This window comes from Budorcas taxicolor, chromosome 18 (genome assembly GCF_023091745.1).
Source record: "Budorcas taxicolor isolate Tak-1 chromosome 18, Takin1.1, whole genome shotgun sequence".
NCBI lineage: Eukaryota > Metazoa > Chordata > Mammalia > Artiodactyla > Bovidae > Budorcas > Budorcas taxicolor.
The window spans coordinates 36,275,247-36,291,534 of record NC_068927.1 but is presented as its reverse complement, the minus strand read 5'-3'; the positions used below and the strand labels follow the sequence as shown (position 1 = coordinate 36,291,534).

Genomic DNA, 16,288 nt, shown 5'->3' with positions numbered 1-16,288 from the left:
ACTTGTAGATACACAACCTAGTCATACCATCAAGCACAGTTTGAACCTATAGTCATAGTTTTCACTCTGCCCTGTGAAGTCCTGGGATGAGAAGCTGTGTTTAGGGGAGGTTCTTTCCTAACTAGAAGCCAAACAGCATTGGCAAAACAAATGGGCCTGGAGGCAATGATATCATTAGCCTGTCAATCAGGTTCTTGGTGCTTCGCAAGAAGCTGAAGTGTTTCATACAAGTTAAGTTATGGGAGAAGGGGGCTGCAAATTCTCAACTGGCTCCTACAACCCAGAGGCAGCTTGCTGTTCAGTTCAGAGACACTGAGCACCAGTAGAATTCTATTAGCAAATCTGTTCTGCAGTTTCTCACCTACCCTATCTCCACAGACAGGAGTCTTCCAGATTCAAGGATAAACTATAGCCCAATGGAGCAGCTGATTCAGTCCAGTAGCCCAAATTAGTGTGACAAAAGTTCAGGCCTGCACAAACAAACAGCACAAACACCTGCTCCCCACCCCCTTTTCCCAGTGCTGGAACATAAAAGTAAACACACTCTGGGGTTACTGAATCCAAATACTAGTACACAGAAAGGTAGCGACATTGAGGAAAAGGGGAAAACATGGGCCAAATCCCACAGAATGCCCAACCTGCATTTTTACAAACCAAATGTTACTTTACTTAAACTCCTATTTCATTCAACCATTCACTCTCTCCGCTAAAGTCTGGGTTTAGGATTACACCACACATCGACATTAAAAACGAGAAGGAAGCTAATCAGAAGTTGCTTTAAAACACAAAAACTCTCCTCAGTTCCCCTGACTAGCTCCCCAGTATGTGACGATGAGAACGGTGCCTAGGTTTCTCCTTCCGGAGAGGCTACACAAGGCCCAGAAAAGCAAAGGGAGATGAACTACCGGGGCGGTATTTAAGGATGTCAGTCACTCCTTAGCTATTTGGTCTGTAAAATGGGTACAGAAATAACAATCTTAGCGACCCTCAGGCCTCCCCGGAGGCAACCTGATATAATCATACACCGGAGAACAGGGTCAGGCCCTGGGTAAACGTTTGGGGCGTGTCAGCCATTGTTATTATTGTAGCACTGCCCCGGGAGGGGCCCCGCCGAGGCCTGATGCAAAGGCGTCAGGGCCCGGCTGAGCGACAGGCTGCCAGGTCGGGGCCGGTATCTAGTGACTGGAGTCCCAAAGAGTCAAGGAGCTGCGGGTGCAGGGGAGCAAGGGGCAGAGCCCAGAGATGGGAAGGGCAGGGAAAGAAGGAAGGATCAGCGAGAACGGTCGTGGGGGAAGACTCCACACTCACCCAGCGCGAATTCCCATTGCTCGTTTCCCAGAGAGCGCTCGGGCACCACCTCCAGATCCAGCATTGGTTCGGCTCGCCGGGCCGGGGCGGCCTCCCTGCGGCAGCGCAGACGGGACCGGAGCTTAAGAAACAAAGCAGCAGGTGACTCACCACCCCCGCCGGCCCTCGACGGCCCGGCTCTCCACCTCTATCCTGTCGCCAGCGCTACTGACTCCACACTACACCTCACCTGACCTCACTTCACCTCACTTCACCGGCAGCAGCCTGGGGCAGCGGCGGCAGCAGGAGCGTCTGCGGCAAAAGTGGCGTGCAAGGCCGTAAAGTGTGGCGGAGGCGGGGCGAAGGCGGGATTTCAATCGCGGGGGCGGAGCTAAGGCGGAGTCCCTCCCGCGCAAACTCCGGATAGGCGGCTGCGACAGTCCTGCAAAAAACACAAAGACCTGTGAGTACCTTCCGGAAGTGCGGGTGTTGCAATGAGAAGCATCACATTCCGAGCGCCCCGACATCCGCACACCACAGTGAACACGTTTCACAAAAGGGTGCGTGACCACGCAGCACATACATGTAACATGGCTATACGGAACCTCTCTGCCGTCTACATGTACATCCCACTCACAGTCACTGAACGCAAAAGGCGAGTTCCGAGAGCGCACAGTCTGAGGCCCAGCGGGGAGGGAGGACGTGGAGCCTCAAAGCTCAAGCCGCGCCAGCGCCCTACCACTCCCGGTTGGGGCCGAGACTGACGCTGGCCGCTTCTGCCTCTAGTTGTCCAGAAATGATTCCTTCTCCCTGCGGCCCCTGGGGCTTGGGTCGAGCTCAAAGCAAGCGAGGAGTGGGTTCGAGTACTTGTGTTGGGGAGGGACAGGGGTGGGGAAGTTGAGGGAGCGAACTAGGTTAGAGAGTAGCTAAATAGCCGACCTCCTTCCGCTGTGCACAGTCCCGAGGGCTGCAAGCCGAAGACTGCTGGCAGCCGCTCAGACTCTGCCGGAGCACCGGCTTTGCCGCCAGCGCTGTGTGGTTTTCATCAAACCTCTGGTGCTTTTTGTGCCTGTTTCCTTATTTACAAGTCGGGAGTAGGGTGTCCTCCAGCCTGTTCAGCCTGAGCTTCTGGCCAATGCCCTGGGGCACTCTAAAACTGAAAGACAACCAGGTTTCTTCTGGAGCTGACCCTTCATGGACGGAATCTCTGGATTCTCACAACCACCCTGGGATGCAAGATTGGTCCTATTTCACTTTACAGGCAAGGGGGTAGGGGGTGGGGTTGGGGGAGAGGCCCAGAGAGGCTGAAGGCCTTTTGGTTCGAGGGGGTAGAATTCAAATTCTTTCCATTATATTTATTGCCCCTGGAGGAATGTTTTTAGCAGAGTGTGACATGTTGAATTCTTAAACTGGTTTGGTAGGAGTGTAACATGGGAGATTCTACCAAAACTTGAGGTCATTTCTACTGATAATAAAATAAACATGGAGAAACATTTGCAACATCCTATGCCAAAAGAATAAAACTGAGTCATTAAGATGTCCAGGCTTCCCTGATAGCTCAGTTGGTAAAGAATCCACCTGCAGTGCAGGAGACCCCTGTTCAATTCCTGGGTCGGGAACACCCGCTGGAGAAAGGATAGGCTACCCACTCCAGTCCATCAGTAGAGAAGTGGCTAACTATGATATATGTGTTAACAGGACCCTCCTCCCTTTAAAAAAAAATTGTAGTTGCTTTACAGTGTTGTTACTGCTGCATATAGCAAGGTGAATTAACTATGTTTATTTTTATATATATATATATATATATATCCCCTTTTTTGGATTTTCTTTCCATTTGGGCCACCATAGAGTATTGAGTAGAGTTCCCTGTGCTATACAGTAGGTTTTCATCAGTTACTTATTTTATACATGCTGCTGCTGCTGCTAAGTCGCTTCACTCGTGTCCGACTCTGTGCAACCCCATAGACAGCAGCCCACCAGGCTCCCCCGTCCCTGGGATTCTCCAGGCAAGAACACTGAAGTGGGTTGCCATTTCCAATGCATGAAAGTGAAAAATGAAAGTGAAGTCACTGAGTCATGTCCAACTCTCAGCGACCCCATGGACTGCAGCCTACCAAGCTCCTCCGTCCATGGGATTTTCCAGGCAAGAGTACTGGAGTGGGGTGCAACTGCCTGCTCCATTTTATACATAGTAGTGTATATATGTCCATCCCAATCTCCTAATTCATTCCATCCCCGCCTTACCACTTGGTATCCATACCTTCGTTCTCTACATCTATTTCTGCATTGCAAATAAGAGGGAAAGAGAGGAAAATTAAATATTTAAGAATTCAAAGGGTGGCCTGTAGTAGTCAGATATTCTCTTTCCTGGGCAAAAGGTAGACTGTGGTTCTCTGTCCAGATGAAGTTGAGCATGGCCCTTGTGATTTGCTAGGACCAGTGAAATGAAAACTGAAGATGCATGTGTTAAGTTTCAGATGACAGTTTTAAAAGTCAGTGCCCCTTTCATTACACTATCTTCTTGGCTCTGTCACATGCTGGCAATGTTCCTGTGATGGCTCTATCAGCCTAGGTCAATGGGCAGGTATTGACCTGATGGATATTTAGCAAATAATTCTTTAAGCCAATAAAATTTGAGGCGTTTTAGGCAACACAACCAGCTTGTCCAGGTAAGAAAAAATCGTCAGTTATGCCTCCTGTACTCTTTTCTCTGACTTGAAGTGTTTTCCTGCTCACTAAGCTACCCTTAATCTTCCTCTTGCATCACCATATCAATGGGACAAACTTGCTGCTTCTAATCTTGTTCTATCAGCCAAAATGAGCTTTATCAAACACCTTTTCCCTCAAACGCCCAACCGCTCACTGGCTTCCTGTTTGAACTTGGGAATTGTCCAGGGACTTTAACATGACTGGAAGAGTCCAGCACTGCTGGTGACCCTCACCCTGGCCCCGGCTGACCCTTTCAGATTCATCTCACTGCAGCAGCCCCCCCCCCGACCCCCCCCCCCCGCCTCGTTCCACCAGTCACACTCAACTGCACTTAGCTTCTCAAACTTGCCATGCTACCTATAATACTTCTGTCATGATGACAGTCGGATCTCAGTTCAGAGGTCTCAAGGAAGTCTTTTTGACCACCCAGACCAAGTTAGATGTGCCCCGTAAGATCCACAACTTCCAATACAAGTTGTATATTTTGTCTGCTTTTGGTTCACTTTTGAGTCAGATCGTAGATTCCCTGAGGACAAAGACCGTGTCTATTTGGGGGCCTCCCTGGTAGCTCAGCTGGTAAAGAATCCTCCTACAATGCAGGAGACCCCAGTTTGATTCCTGGGTTTGGAAGACAGGCTGGAGAAGGGATAGGCTATCCACTCCAGTATTCTTGGGCTTCCCTGGTGACTGAACTGTTAAGAATCTGCCTGCAATGCGGGAGACATGGTTTCATCCGGACACAACTGAGCAACTTTCACTTTACTGTTTTGGACACTGGATATACAATTCTTCCCTAAATGATCCTAGGAGGTAAAATAGTCACACTTTGTTTTAAAAACACTGAGACACAATAGTTTCCTTTTTAAAAAAACATTTTTCCTTTTGGAAATAAGTATGATCTATGTCCTTTCCTAAAGAAAGGCAATGTCAAAGAATGCTCAAACTAACACAACTGCACTCATCACACGCTAGTAAAGTAATGCTCAAAATTCTCCAAGCCAGGCTTCAGCAATACGTGAACCGTGAACTTCCAGATGTTCAAGCTGGTTTTACAAAAGGCAGAGGAACCAGAGATCAAATTGCCAACATCCGCTGGATCATCAAAAAAGCAAGAGTTCCAGAAAAACATGTCTCTGCTTTATTGACTATGCCAAAGCCTTTGATTGTGTGGATCACAATAAACTGGAAAATTCTGAAAGCGATGGGAATACCAGACCACCTGACCTGCCTCTTGAAAAACCTATATGCAGGTCGGGAAGCAACAGTTAGAACTGGACATGGAACAACAGACTGGTTCCAAATAGGAAAAGGAATACATCAAGGCTGTATATTGTCACCCTGCTTATTTAATTTATATGTAGAGTACATCATGAGAAATGCTTCGATGAAAGAAGCACAAGCTGGAATCAAGATTGCCGGGAGAAATATCAATAACTTCAGATATGCAGATGACACCACCCTTATGGCAGAAAGTAAAGAGGGGCTTAAAAGCCTCTTGATGGAAGTGAAAGAGGAGAGTGAAAAGGTTGGCTGAAAGCTCAACATTCAGAAAACTTAAGATCATGGCATCTGGTCCCATTACTTCATGGGAAGTAGATGGGCAAACAGTGGAAGCGGTGTCAGACTTTATTTTGGGGGGCTCCAAAATCACTGCAGATGGTGATTGCAGCCATGAAATTAAAAGATGCTTACTCCTTGGAAGGAAAGTTATGACCAACCTAGATAGCATATTCAAAAGCAGAGACATTACTTTGCCAACAAAGGTCTGTCTAGTCAAGGCTATGATTTTTCCAGTGGTCATGAATGGATGTGAGAGTTGGACTAAGAAAGCTGAGCGCCAAAGAATTGATGCTTTTGAACTGTGCTATTGGAGAATACTCTCGAGAGTCCCTTGGACTGCAAGGAGATCCAACCAGTCCATTCTAAAGGAGATTAGTCCTGGGTGTTCATTGGAAGGACTGATGGTAAAGCTGAAACTCCAATACTTTGGCCACCTCATGCGAAGGGTTGACTCATTGGAAAAGACCCTGATGCTGGGAGTGGTTGGGGGCAGGAGGAGAAGGGAACAACAGAGGATGAGATGGTTGGATGGCATCACTGACTCGATGGATGTGAGTTTGAGTGAAGTCCAGGAGTTGGTGATGGACAGGGAGGCCTGGTGTGCTGCGATTCACGGGGTCGCAAGAATCGGACACAACTGAGCGACTCAACTGAAATAAACTGATGTCCTTTGCCTGCTGACAATGTTGATATAAGCCAATACATGCAATTTAAAATTTTATACTAACCACATTAAAAAGGAAAAAAGATACTTTTATTTAACCCAGTATAACACAGTGTATATTTTAATATATAGTCAAAATAGTAAACTAAACCTTATTTCTTTTGTATTAATTTTTGATATTTGGTATTTTACAGTGTACTTCAACCTGGAAACAAGATTTTCAAAGGCAGTCCTCCCCAAAGTTATAACAGAAAAATATTTAACATCGCTTCAGTTTTTAAATTAGAAAATAAATTCAGTTTCTTGGTTTTAGTAGCCACATTTCAAAAGCTCGATAGCCACACTTGCTTAGCATCTACTGCTCACGGATGTACATTATCTTCTCTAACCAAAAATTTATGCCTGTATCTTATCTTCTCACATTTCCCAATGTTTCTAAAACCTGAATAAGGCCAATAATGACTTTAAGTTGCTTAAATTATTCTAGCCAAAAGTTGAACATCAACTAACACAGTAACTGTTTTTGAGTTATCTTACTTTTAAACGAACCAAACTGCCACTTTCACCTATGATTCTACTCTACAAATTTTAATTTTCTACTTGAATATTTTTGTTATGCCATGTACATATATGTGGTGGTGATGCAGGAAAGGGAACTGATGCTATCCAGGAGAATCATGCCTTGAAATACGCCCACAAAACGACTGCAGTCTTAAACTTTAAAAGAATGTTTGCAACATCAAAACACCAATGTTGTCTTATAAATACTTACACTCATGTGGCAAAATGACTGTGGTGGTTTTAAAAACATGTTCAGACTCGGACACCCCACCCTTCACGAGATGAAGCTCAGTACTTCTCCCTTCCAGTGTGGGCCTGACCCAGTTACTTAACATATGGAGTATGGCAGCCCCAAATGAGGTTATTAAGATGTGGCTTTCGTCTTAGGCATGCACACCTCGTTGATCACTTTCTGGGAAAGCCAGCTACCAAGTCATGAGCTGCCCGATAGAGACACCCATATGCCGAGGAAGGAGGTCTCCATCCCCAACACCCCATCACCGTGCACGGTCATTCATCCAATGACCACGAGTGGGCTTGGGAGGATCTTTCAGCCACAGTTGTCTTACATAGCCCAGGATGACCATCTGACTTCAGGAAAGACCTTGGATCAGACCACTGGACTTAGCTGCTTCTCGATTTCTGACCCACAGGAACTGCGATGGTGTTTATTGTCAGCTGCTAAGTTTTGGGGCAATGTGTTATGCACCGATGGATAATTCACACAATGGCTTCTGATAGCTTGAAAAATCTCCCTAGTGCCAAATGAGGCATAAATCAAGTAAGGCATTTCTTTCCCAGGTAGCCCCAAACTAACATATCCAAATACCTGTTTCTAGAGGTAATTACTGAAACTGCGATGCTATGACTCAAATAATTTTTGAAATTAACTCTCACAGTATGAATCTAACTCTTTGGAATTTTGCTTCATGGTGTCAATTCAGCATTAAAGATATTTGTTATTTGCAATAAGTCTGGTGGTGAATAATTATTTTCTTATGATCAAGCTTAAGGTATGCTTCTAAAGTAAATGGTTTAATTTTCTGGTGTAGGAAAATGCCAAGAAAAGTCCTAAGAATGTCTGATATGACACTAGCACAGTCAAACTGAATGTGTATTCCTAAAATGAATAGTTTGAAAGATGGCAGTTACTTGGATGTGTAACTTTTGGAATTCTTCCTTCCCTCCAATGTGACTACTCTGTGGTCGTATCTCACAGGCTGGGTAAATCAAGGCAGAATTTTTGAAAACTATAATATACATTGGGAAGTTAGTATTCTTTCTGTTATCTACATTAAAGGTTTTCTTTGGAATTAACAGAAATGACCACTAGATGCCGCTGTTGATTTTTTTTTTAAGGGTAAATAGCAGGATGCAAGTACAGTTCAGATACAAAATCAATTTTTGTGCCACAATGAACACTGGAACAGAAATTGCTGGATTATTGTTAATGAAGAACCAAGACCCAGAAGTTCACTACACAGAAGTTTATTGTGAAAGTAAATTAAACATACAAACACACAATATGGCTAATGGTGGCAGAAGCAATCTGGTAGCTTAAGGCAAGTTTTAATGGAGATGAATTTAGAAAAGATGATGCAATGATGTAATTTTGTTTAAATACAGATTATGGAAAAATATCAAATTGCATCAATAACTTAATAATAAAAGTTTTCAAAGCCTGCACTACTGGAGAAAAAGGGCTCATGATCTTAATGCCAGCATTAAGATAGATGGAAGCAGTACAATGCTAAATGACAAGAACAATCCCGTATTTACAGAAGGATGGTAACATGAACATTTAATAGCGTTTGATCTTAGTTACTGGTGGACTGAAAAAGCCCTTAGCTAGAAGCAATAGAAAAAATGTGCCATCATCATGTTTTTTAAAAAAACAAAATTTAAGTGCAGAGTCAAAAACCAAGGATCTCTGTGATAAAGTAACCTTAAAACAGCACTAGAAGGACCATTTAAAAGGCAATTCCCTCAAGGGAAATTAGGGCACTGAGTGTGTAAACATGTGAGCTGCACAATATCAAAATCCAACCAATTCATTCATAGTACTTAGTTACACAAGATCAGCATGGTCTTTTATGATGCATATTGTTTATAATGATTTAAACACACTCCTTACCATGCATGACTTCAAATATATAACACATACTTTTATTCTGATACAGGATATGTTTTTGAATTATAAGACCTATATACATTGAAAGTCACACCTCCCTCATCAGTCAAGTGTATATCTGTTTTAAATGCAATGACCTTATTCAGACTTCAGTTCATTTTCTGAATTGACCATGTCAGTTTTTTCAAACTCTTTATAATAATGCCATTCTACTATGATAAAATACATTTTTGCAAAAACTCAGAAATGCAGTAACATTAAATGAACGTAACCATGAAAAATATTTGTAAGGAGGTGCCAAATAACTTACATTTCTTTCCAGTTTGTATTAAAAAAAAAAAGCTTCAATCAATTTGACAATGAGCCTATTTAAAAAATATTCTTATACTAATTCATCTCAAAAGGTTCTATTAATAGTCCTTTTGGAAAATACCATATATATATAACCTGTGAATTTTTTCTCCAGAATAATTAATGGAAGAAAATGTACCCTCTGCATAGATGTACATTTTCTAAGACTAATCTTTCATCACTCAGCATTGTTTTTTACAAAAGCATGCATTATAAAATACAAATAAAAGCAGCTATCTTAAACATGATTTTAATACAACATTACCTTTGTAGCTGATTCATCACTGTCTCCAGTTTAATATGCTGTTACATACATGAAGAAGCTCCAGTATCCCTTTCTGATTGACTTAAAAAAAAAAATCCCTGAATAAAACAGAAGCCAGCCTGTGACTTCTTTAGGCATTTCAGTAGAATATTGAGAGTGTCTCCATACAAACTCATGATTATAGAACAGAATCTAAAATGATCTGGGGCAGACTAGAGTTAATACCAATTAAAATTTTTTTATGTTTAAAAAGGAAAGAAAAGGAGCTGATTATCAACATTTAAAAGGATACTGCAACTTTAACAACTGTAAACTTTGTGTTAGAAGGCATGGCAGACAGCTCTATGCTACAAGGTTTTCAGCTTGTAAATAATGCAAACCATCAGCAGTTTTAAAATGCCATAAACTATAAAAACACAAAAGGAAACAGGGGAAACACAACAAAAAAGCCAAGAATGTTTATCTAAAATGAAGCTGAATAACCAACACATCTAAAACTGAAAAAAAAAAAAACTAGAGCAACTGATTAGGGGGAAAAAACCCTCTGGTAAAAATGTTAATTTCTTGACTTTTAAAAAATGACATGAACTTTTAAATTAAAATGAAGGAAAAAAAATTTTACAAGTAGATAGTTTCAACTCACTAAAATAATGCCAACAAGGTAAGCTTGCATAGAAAAAAATTCAAATTATTACTGGCTACATGCATACTTAATTAGAAATGCAGGTATTATAGTGCAAAACCAGAGCAGTTTGTGATGTCTTGTTACTGCCTAAGGTTGAGAAATAAACCGTAGTACCTCCAGTTATCACAGTTTCTGGTCTTTTAATTAATTATTTCTGCAGACTAGAAACAATGAATATGTAAAGATGGAGTCACATCTTTTGTGCCACCAATTAGCGAAGTTTGAGGTCATCACCACCACCTAAACTGGAACCAGGACTAGGGTCTTGTTGTCTTCTTGCCTGCAATGACAAAATTGTAATTTAGGGTGAAAATGTGTTTTGAAAATCAAAGTGCTAGTAAATATAAAATACAGTAGCACATATAAAAAAAGTTTGCAACTTTTCAGCCAGTTTGCAAATTTTCAGCCAGTATCTCCACATGTTAAGAGGAAAAGAACAATATAGATTATGTATGAAATATTTTGCTATAGTTTCCTTAAAAACCAAGAATAAAAATCTCATTATATGCAAAAGAGCATTATCAAAATATGTACTGTGGGTAAAAGAGTAACAAATCCTTTATTTATAGTTTTGGGACTAAAGGGTTTAATTTGAACACACCATCCAATCGTCTTAGAAGCAAACTTTCCCATTTTACATACTACTATATAAAATAGAGAACCAACAAGGATCGTATAGCATAGGGAACTATGCTCAATATTTTGTAATAACCTATAAGGGAAAAGAATATATACATATCTGAATCATTATGCTGTATACCTGAAACTAACACTGTAAATTAACTATTCTTCAATTAAATATAAATAAATACATTTTTTAAAAAGCTGATATCCATCAAGCACTAACTATATGTTGGGCACTGTTCTAAGCAATTCACATGGACGAATTAATTTAATTAATTTAATCCCTGCCAACCACCTATAACACAGGTGCTATTGTTTATCCATTTTATGGATAAAGAAAAAGAAGTATATAACAAAAATACAGTAGTGAATTTTATCTCTCACTGTATTCTATCTCTGCCATCTGGGTTTTAACCAGAAATCTCCTTACCAGGAAATAAAATTCAGAATTACTATGAATAAAGTATTATCTCAAAAAAAATATGATATGAGAGTCCTTGGTGCACTTGTTTATACCTGGATATATCTTTACAACAATACTAAACAACTAAGATGCTTGACAATTATAAACATTGAGGATTTCAAGTTTCACTTTAGAATAAAATTTCTACTTAAACTATGGGAAATAATAGAGCGCATCTGAAAATGAACATATTGTACATGACTAATGAACATATTGTACTCTGCTAATATACAGTTTTTTAAAATTTATTTTTAATTGAAGGATAATTGCTTTGCAGTATTGTTTTGGTTTCTTCCAAACATCAACATGAAATATACAGGTTTAATATAAGTGCCCCCCACTTGATCCACACATAATATCTACTTTCAGTCTCTCACAAATTCCAGTGCATCTTTCTTCCATAAGTGTTCTTTAGTTACTACAAATGTCAGTCAAGCACAAACATCTGTTTATAGAACCTAGTTCCTTCAGCAACAGTTTTCCTGTGCTAGAGGCTACTCCATTTTACCAGTTGTTTTGGCAAAAAACCCTCAACATGTCTTTCTCTCACATCCAACAGCAAATTCTGAGAGCTCTACATTTAAATAAATCCTGAATCTGACACTTCTGACTAATTCCTATCACTCTCACCCTAGTCCAAGCCACCATCATCTTTCATTTAGATCTTGTTTTAGCCACCTTTGTTATATGCCAGCAACCAAGACTGACAGCAATTAACCTGTGCCATCTTTAGCTAAATGGAATCCTGTATTATTGTCACCAACTGATTATCCACTGTCTGTCAGTTTTGGGAAACAACCAAAAGTTGAAAGTTCTGATTTCAATTATTAAGATCTGAAATAACTGTTAGGGAATGTGCATCCTTGACCTTCAGTGAAACATCTCAACAAGTCACACCTGTGCTGTAAAATCATGTTTAGTCAGAAGCTCCAGTTTCATCGTCATGTCTCAAGAAGGTTATGCTGTTTAGACAGAAATGACACTGCCTTATTCACTTTCAAACAGATGAAAACCCAACACTAATTTCTACGGTCTCTCTTATAAACTGTGATGTATTCTTCTAGCAAACCTTAACTATTTTTACACGCTGACTACATCTTGGCACATTCCTTTTGATTGACTAGTCAGGTTAATGTTATGCTACATGGGTACAGACTGAAAGAGCGATAGAATGCATATGCATCAGAAAAACAAGTTATGTTCTGTACAGAATCAATGCTAAATGTAGTGTAAGGACAGATCAATTCTGCAAAATCAGAGATGGTAATATAAGCATCTGGTTTCAGTCAATGAAGGTTAGAAAGGGGCTGAACAATGAAGAAACACTGAGAAAAATCAATCCTAATTATATATTTATAAATCACTACTAACCTACCAGTAATACTTTGTGAAAAAGGTATTTCAGCTTTTGTCTTGGAATAAGAGTAATTTTCGAATTATTTTAATAATCGGGATGAGGTGGATGAACCTAGAACCTATTATACAGAGTGAAGTGAGTCAGAAAGAGAAAGATAAATATCGTATTCTAATGCGTATATAAGGAATCTAGAAAAATGGTACCAAAGAATTTATTTACAGGAAAACAATGAAGAAAGAGACATAGAGAACAGACTTACGGACATGGGGAGAGGGGAGGAGAGGGTGAGATGAATGGAAAGAGTAACATGGAAAAGTTACATTACCATATGTAAAATAGATAGCCAATGGGAATTTGCTATATGGCTCAGGAAACTAAAACAGGGGCTCTGCATCAACCTAGAGGGGTGAGGTGGGGAGGGAGATGTGAGGGAGATTCAAAAGGGAGGGGATTTATGTATATCTATGGGTGATTGATGTTGAGGTTTGACAGAAAACAGCAAAATTCTGTAAAGCAATTATCCTCCAATAAAAAATAAATATATATATTTTTAAAAATTCAGTGAAGTAAAAGAAAAAAAAATTATTTTAATAATGGGATGACTCCAAATGAGTGACAAAAACAGTCATCAGCAGCTAGAGTCCTCCCTACTAGTCAGGGCTGTGCAGAGGTTGCTATGGGTTTATTTGTTTAAAATATATTTTTAGTGAAAGCATGGAAAGTTATTTTGCTTTCTGTGTTTTTAATTTCTACTTACATTGTAAAGAAGGAATGAGGAAGATGTAAAAGACACTATGATGGAGAATCAAAAACTGAAAAAAATAAAAGGAAGTCTGACAGTATGAATGAGAGCAGAAGAGAGAAGAGATAGCGGGGAGACTGGGAGGAAATTTAATGCTAGAAATGAAGATGTATGTGCTGTCATATGAAGGAGACAAATACAGACACATTTATGTCCAATGAAACAGATTCCACACGACTGGAATTCAACAGCTGGATACACTGCCTTGAAAAGCAGTGCTTTAAACTGTGGCAGTTTTCTAATGAAGGCTGGATATTTCAGAAAGAATTCTATGAGTAACAAACTAGACAAGATGATGGCAAAGAAACTCTGAACCTGATTATTTTAAAAGCACAAAGCCTGTAATTTCTAGTTTCTTTCTCCCCAGTCAATCCAGATAGGCCCTTGATTCTAATTTTTTATTAACAACATTTCAGAATAGGGTTTTAATATAAAGCAGACACCCATGAGCTTGTTCAGAATACAAATCTGTTTTTAGTTTTTATAAAGAATTAATCTAGACATTTTACTACAGACCCCTCACTACCAGTTGCTCCTGTTTTCTTTATCACCCAGAAACATGGCAAATCCAGTTTCTAGATGGCAGTCATGGGATGTGCTCAAAATGAAGAGACAAAGACATTCACCAGACGCTGGAGCTTTCTCTGCTCGTCAGAGCCGTGCAAAGTAGCCAAGAGCAGGGATACCCAAGGGAAAATGAATAAAACCTGGCTGACTTCCTTTCTTTTATTATCAAGATCATCAAACTGCAGAAAACTCTTCATGAGAAAATGCCCTAATAATTAAAATTAGATCCAAACTTATTGAGTGTATACTACACCAACATAATGTGCAAAGCACTTCACGTTTAACACTTGGCAAAAGGCTAGAACATAGCATGATAGAAGTTTAGAGCAGCACTGTGCTTTGTAGAGCTCTAGTTCAACTCTTCCTTACACATGATACATCTGAGACCAAGAATGTTACATGGCTCCCCCAAGGTTTCACAGTCAGCTGGTGGCAGTAAAAACACAAATTCAGAACGCTAAAGAAAATGAACCTTTACCTTACAATTACTATTAATGTCAGCCTCCTAAGTAACTGCTATTTCTCCTGACAGCTAAGGCAAGATGAGACACAAAGCAGAAATTTCAAGTCCTAATACAACAGAAAGAAACGCACTTTCTCCAAACTCATAAAAAGGTAAAAACAAGGTCAGAAGACAATAATTAAGTAGACTTCAAGAGCTGGTCTACTAGGCACATTAAAAAAAATACAGTTCTTATAAAGTATACTTCAGGAAAACTTTAAAGTGGCATTTTAAAAATAAAAGAGACAGTGGAAATAACTGACATTTCCGGGCTTGGACAGGGCAGCTCTACACTTTAGTAACCTGAGCTTATATAAGCTTCTTACCCTTTTTCAGCCTCAGCTCCGCAAAAGGGAGTTACATCTTCTAAGAGCAATTAAGAATCAAATGTAAAACCAATATTGCAGCATATATTGCCTGGCGCATAATAAGCACTCATGCTGTTACTATCACTACAAAGCTGCTTGTAACTTCCCAATTTATCTACATGAACTTTTCAAATCTTAAAATAAAAAAAACACTGTGTCCTGTAGATGAGTGATTTTTATGAATTAAAGTTAAAATTAAAATAATTTTAGTAAGGTCTGCCTCTCCTATGGTATCTAGCAAACAAGGCCCTCTCCCTCTGTGTGGGAGAAGGCAGACCTGGCATTCTTGTTCTCCCTCACTAACCCGCTTCCGATGCTCACTCTAGTCTGAGTTTATATTCCTACTTCACTTTCATCTACTGTCCAAAATACACCTCAGGAAGGTCCAGTATGGACAGATTTTTATGTTAATTTGTCCTTACATAAAAATAAGTGTTGATAGAGTTAAGTGATGTGAAAACTGAAGTCTGTGGGAATTTAAAATAAATAAGAGGCTGAAATTTTCTTGGGACCACACAGAATCGAAGGCTCCAAAAACATACAAAACATAAATATAAAAACCACATAGTCTTTCGCCTGTTTTTATTTCCAAATAGTTTCCACATAAAATTCCCATATGATTTGCTGAACTGTACTAAAACTGCTTATAGCAGAATAAGCAACAATGGTTTACCCATTCTCTGACATTAAAGACAATAATTTATTTGCTAAGACTTTATAACCTAAACAAATGAAAGCATTTTCTAGATAATGACAGAGAAAATCTCTTTCAGCACCCTGTCACCCTGCAGCTGAATTAAGAGCCAATAGTACTATATCACAGTTTTAGGTTAAGAGGCCAATCAAGCTGAAGGCAGTCTCTGGACACACTGAGAGTGTGTGTGAGCTGCTATAGAACAGATGACAGAGGTATTATTACAACTTATTTATGATCAAAGCACTCAGCCTCTACCTTATGAAATTATTAACTTCAATCTTCTTTCACAAAATCCCAAAGTAAGGCAGTGAAATTACAGTTACAGAGATGTGTAACATAAAAGACTGCCATGCATAGCATGTCAATGTTTTCAAGTCGTGGAAAGAATCTCAGGTAAGGAGGCATGGGTTACTTCTATGTGACAACAGACATCAATGGGCAGGCACTTTACAGAATAAATGTCTTTGATTACTTTTTCTGTTTTTAAGTCTACTTTTTTTTAATTTAAAAAGTATTTTTTATCTTCTGTACTGAAGAGTGTACAAACCATAAATATATGATTGATGCATTTTTCACAAAGTAAACACACCCATGTAGTCCTTAGGTCAAGAAATATCACCAAATACAGGAAATTTGTACCCTCTCCTCATCACTACTCAACCCCAAGAGAAGCCAGAAAAATGCAAAATTGTTTA

The 16,288-nt window shown here is 39.7% G+C and overlaps 2 protein-coding genes across 5 annotated transcripts in view; both read right to left on the bottom strand.

Moving 5' to 3' along the window:
• PHAF1 (phagosome assembly factor 1) overlaps nt 1-1,641 on the bottom strand; it is a 31,110-nt gene extending 29,469 nt beyond the window's left edge. Inside the window, exons 1-2 of one of the 3 annotated variants that reach the window (XM_052655843.1) lie at nt 1,538-1,641; nt 1,309-1,429 (exon numbers count right to left, since the gene is read on the bottom strand). In XM_052655843.1, coding sequence (XP_052511803.1) covers nt 1,309-1,372 — 64 coding nt within the window. In that variant the 5' untranslated portion in view covers nt 1,373-1,429; nt 1,538-1,641. The other 2 variants (XM_052655844.1, XM_052655841.1) reach the window with 2 other exon arrangements.
• Nucleotides 1,642-8,253: 6,612 nt separating this feature from the next.
• CBFB (core-binding factor subunit beta) overlaps nt 8,254-16,288 on the bottom strand; it is a 47,646-nt gene continuing 39,611 nt past the window's right edge. For both annotated transcript variants that reach the window (XM_052655347.1, XM_052655346.1), the window contains exon 6: nt 8,254-10,493. In XM_052655347.1, the coding sequence (XP_052511307.1) occupies nt 10,471-10,493 (23 nt within the window). In that variant the 3' untranslated portion in view covers nt 8,254-10,470. The remainder of the gene's footprint in view (nt 10,494-16,288) is intronic.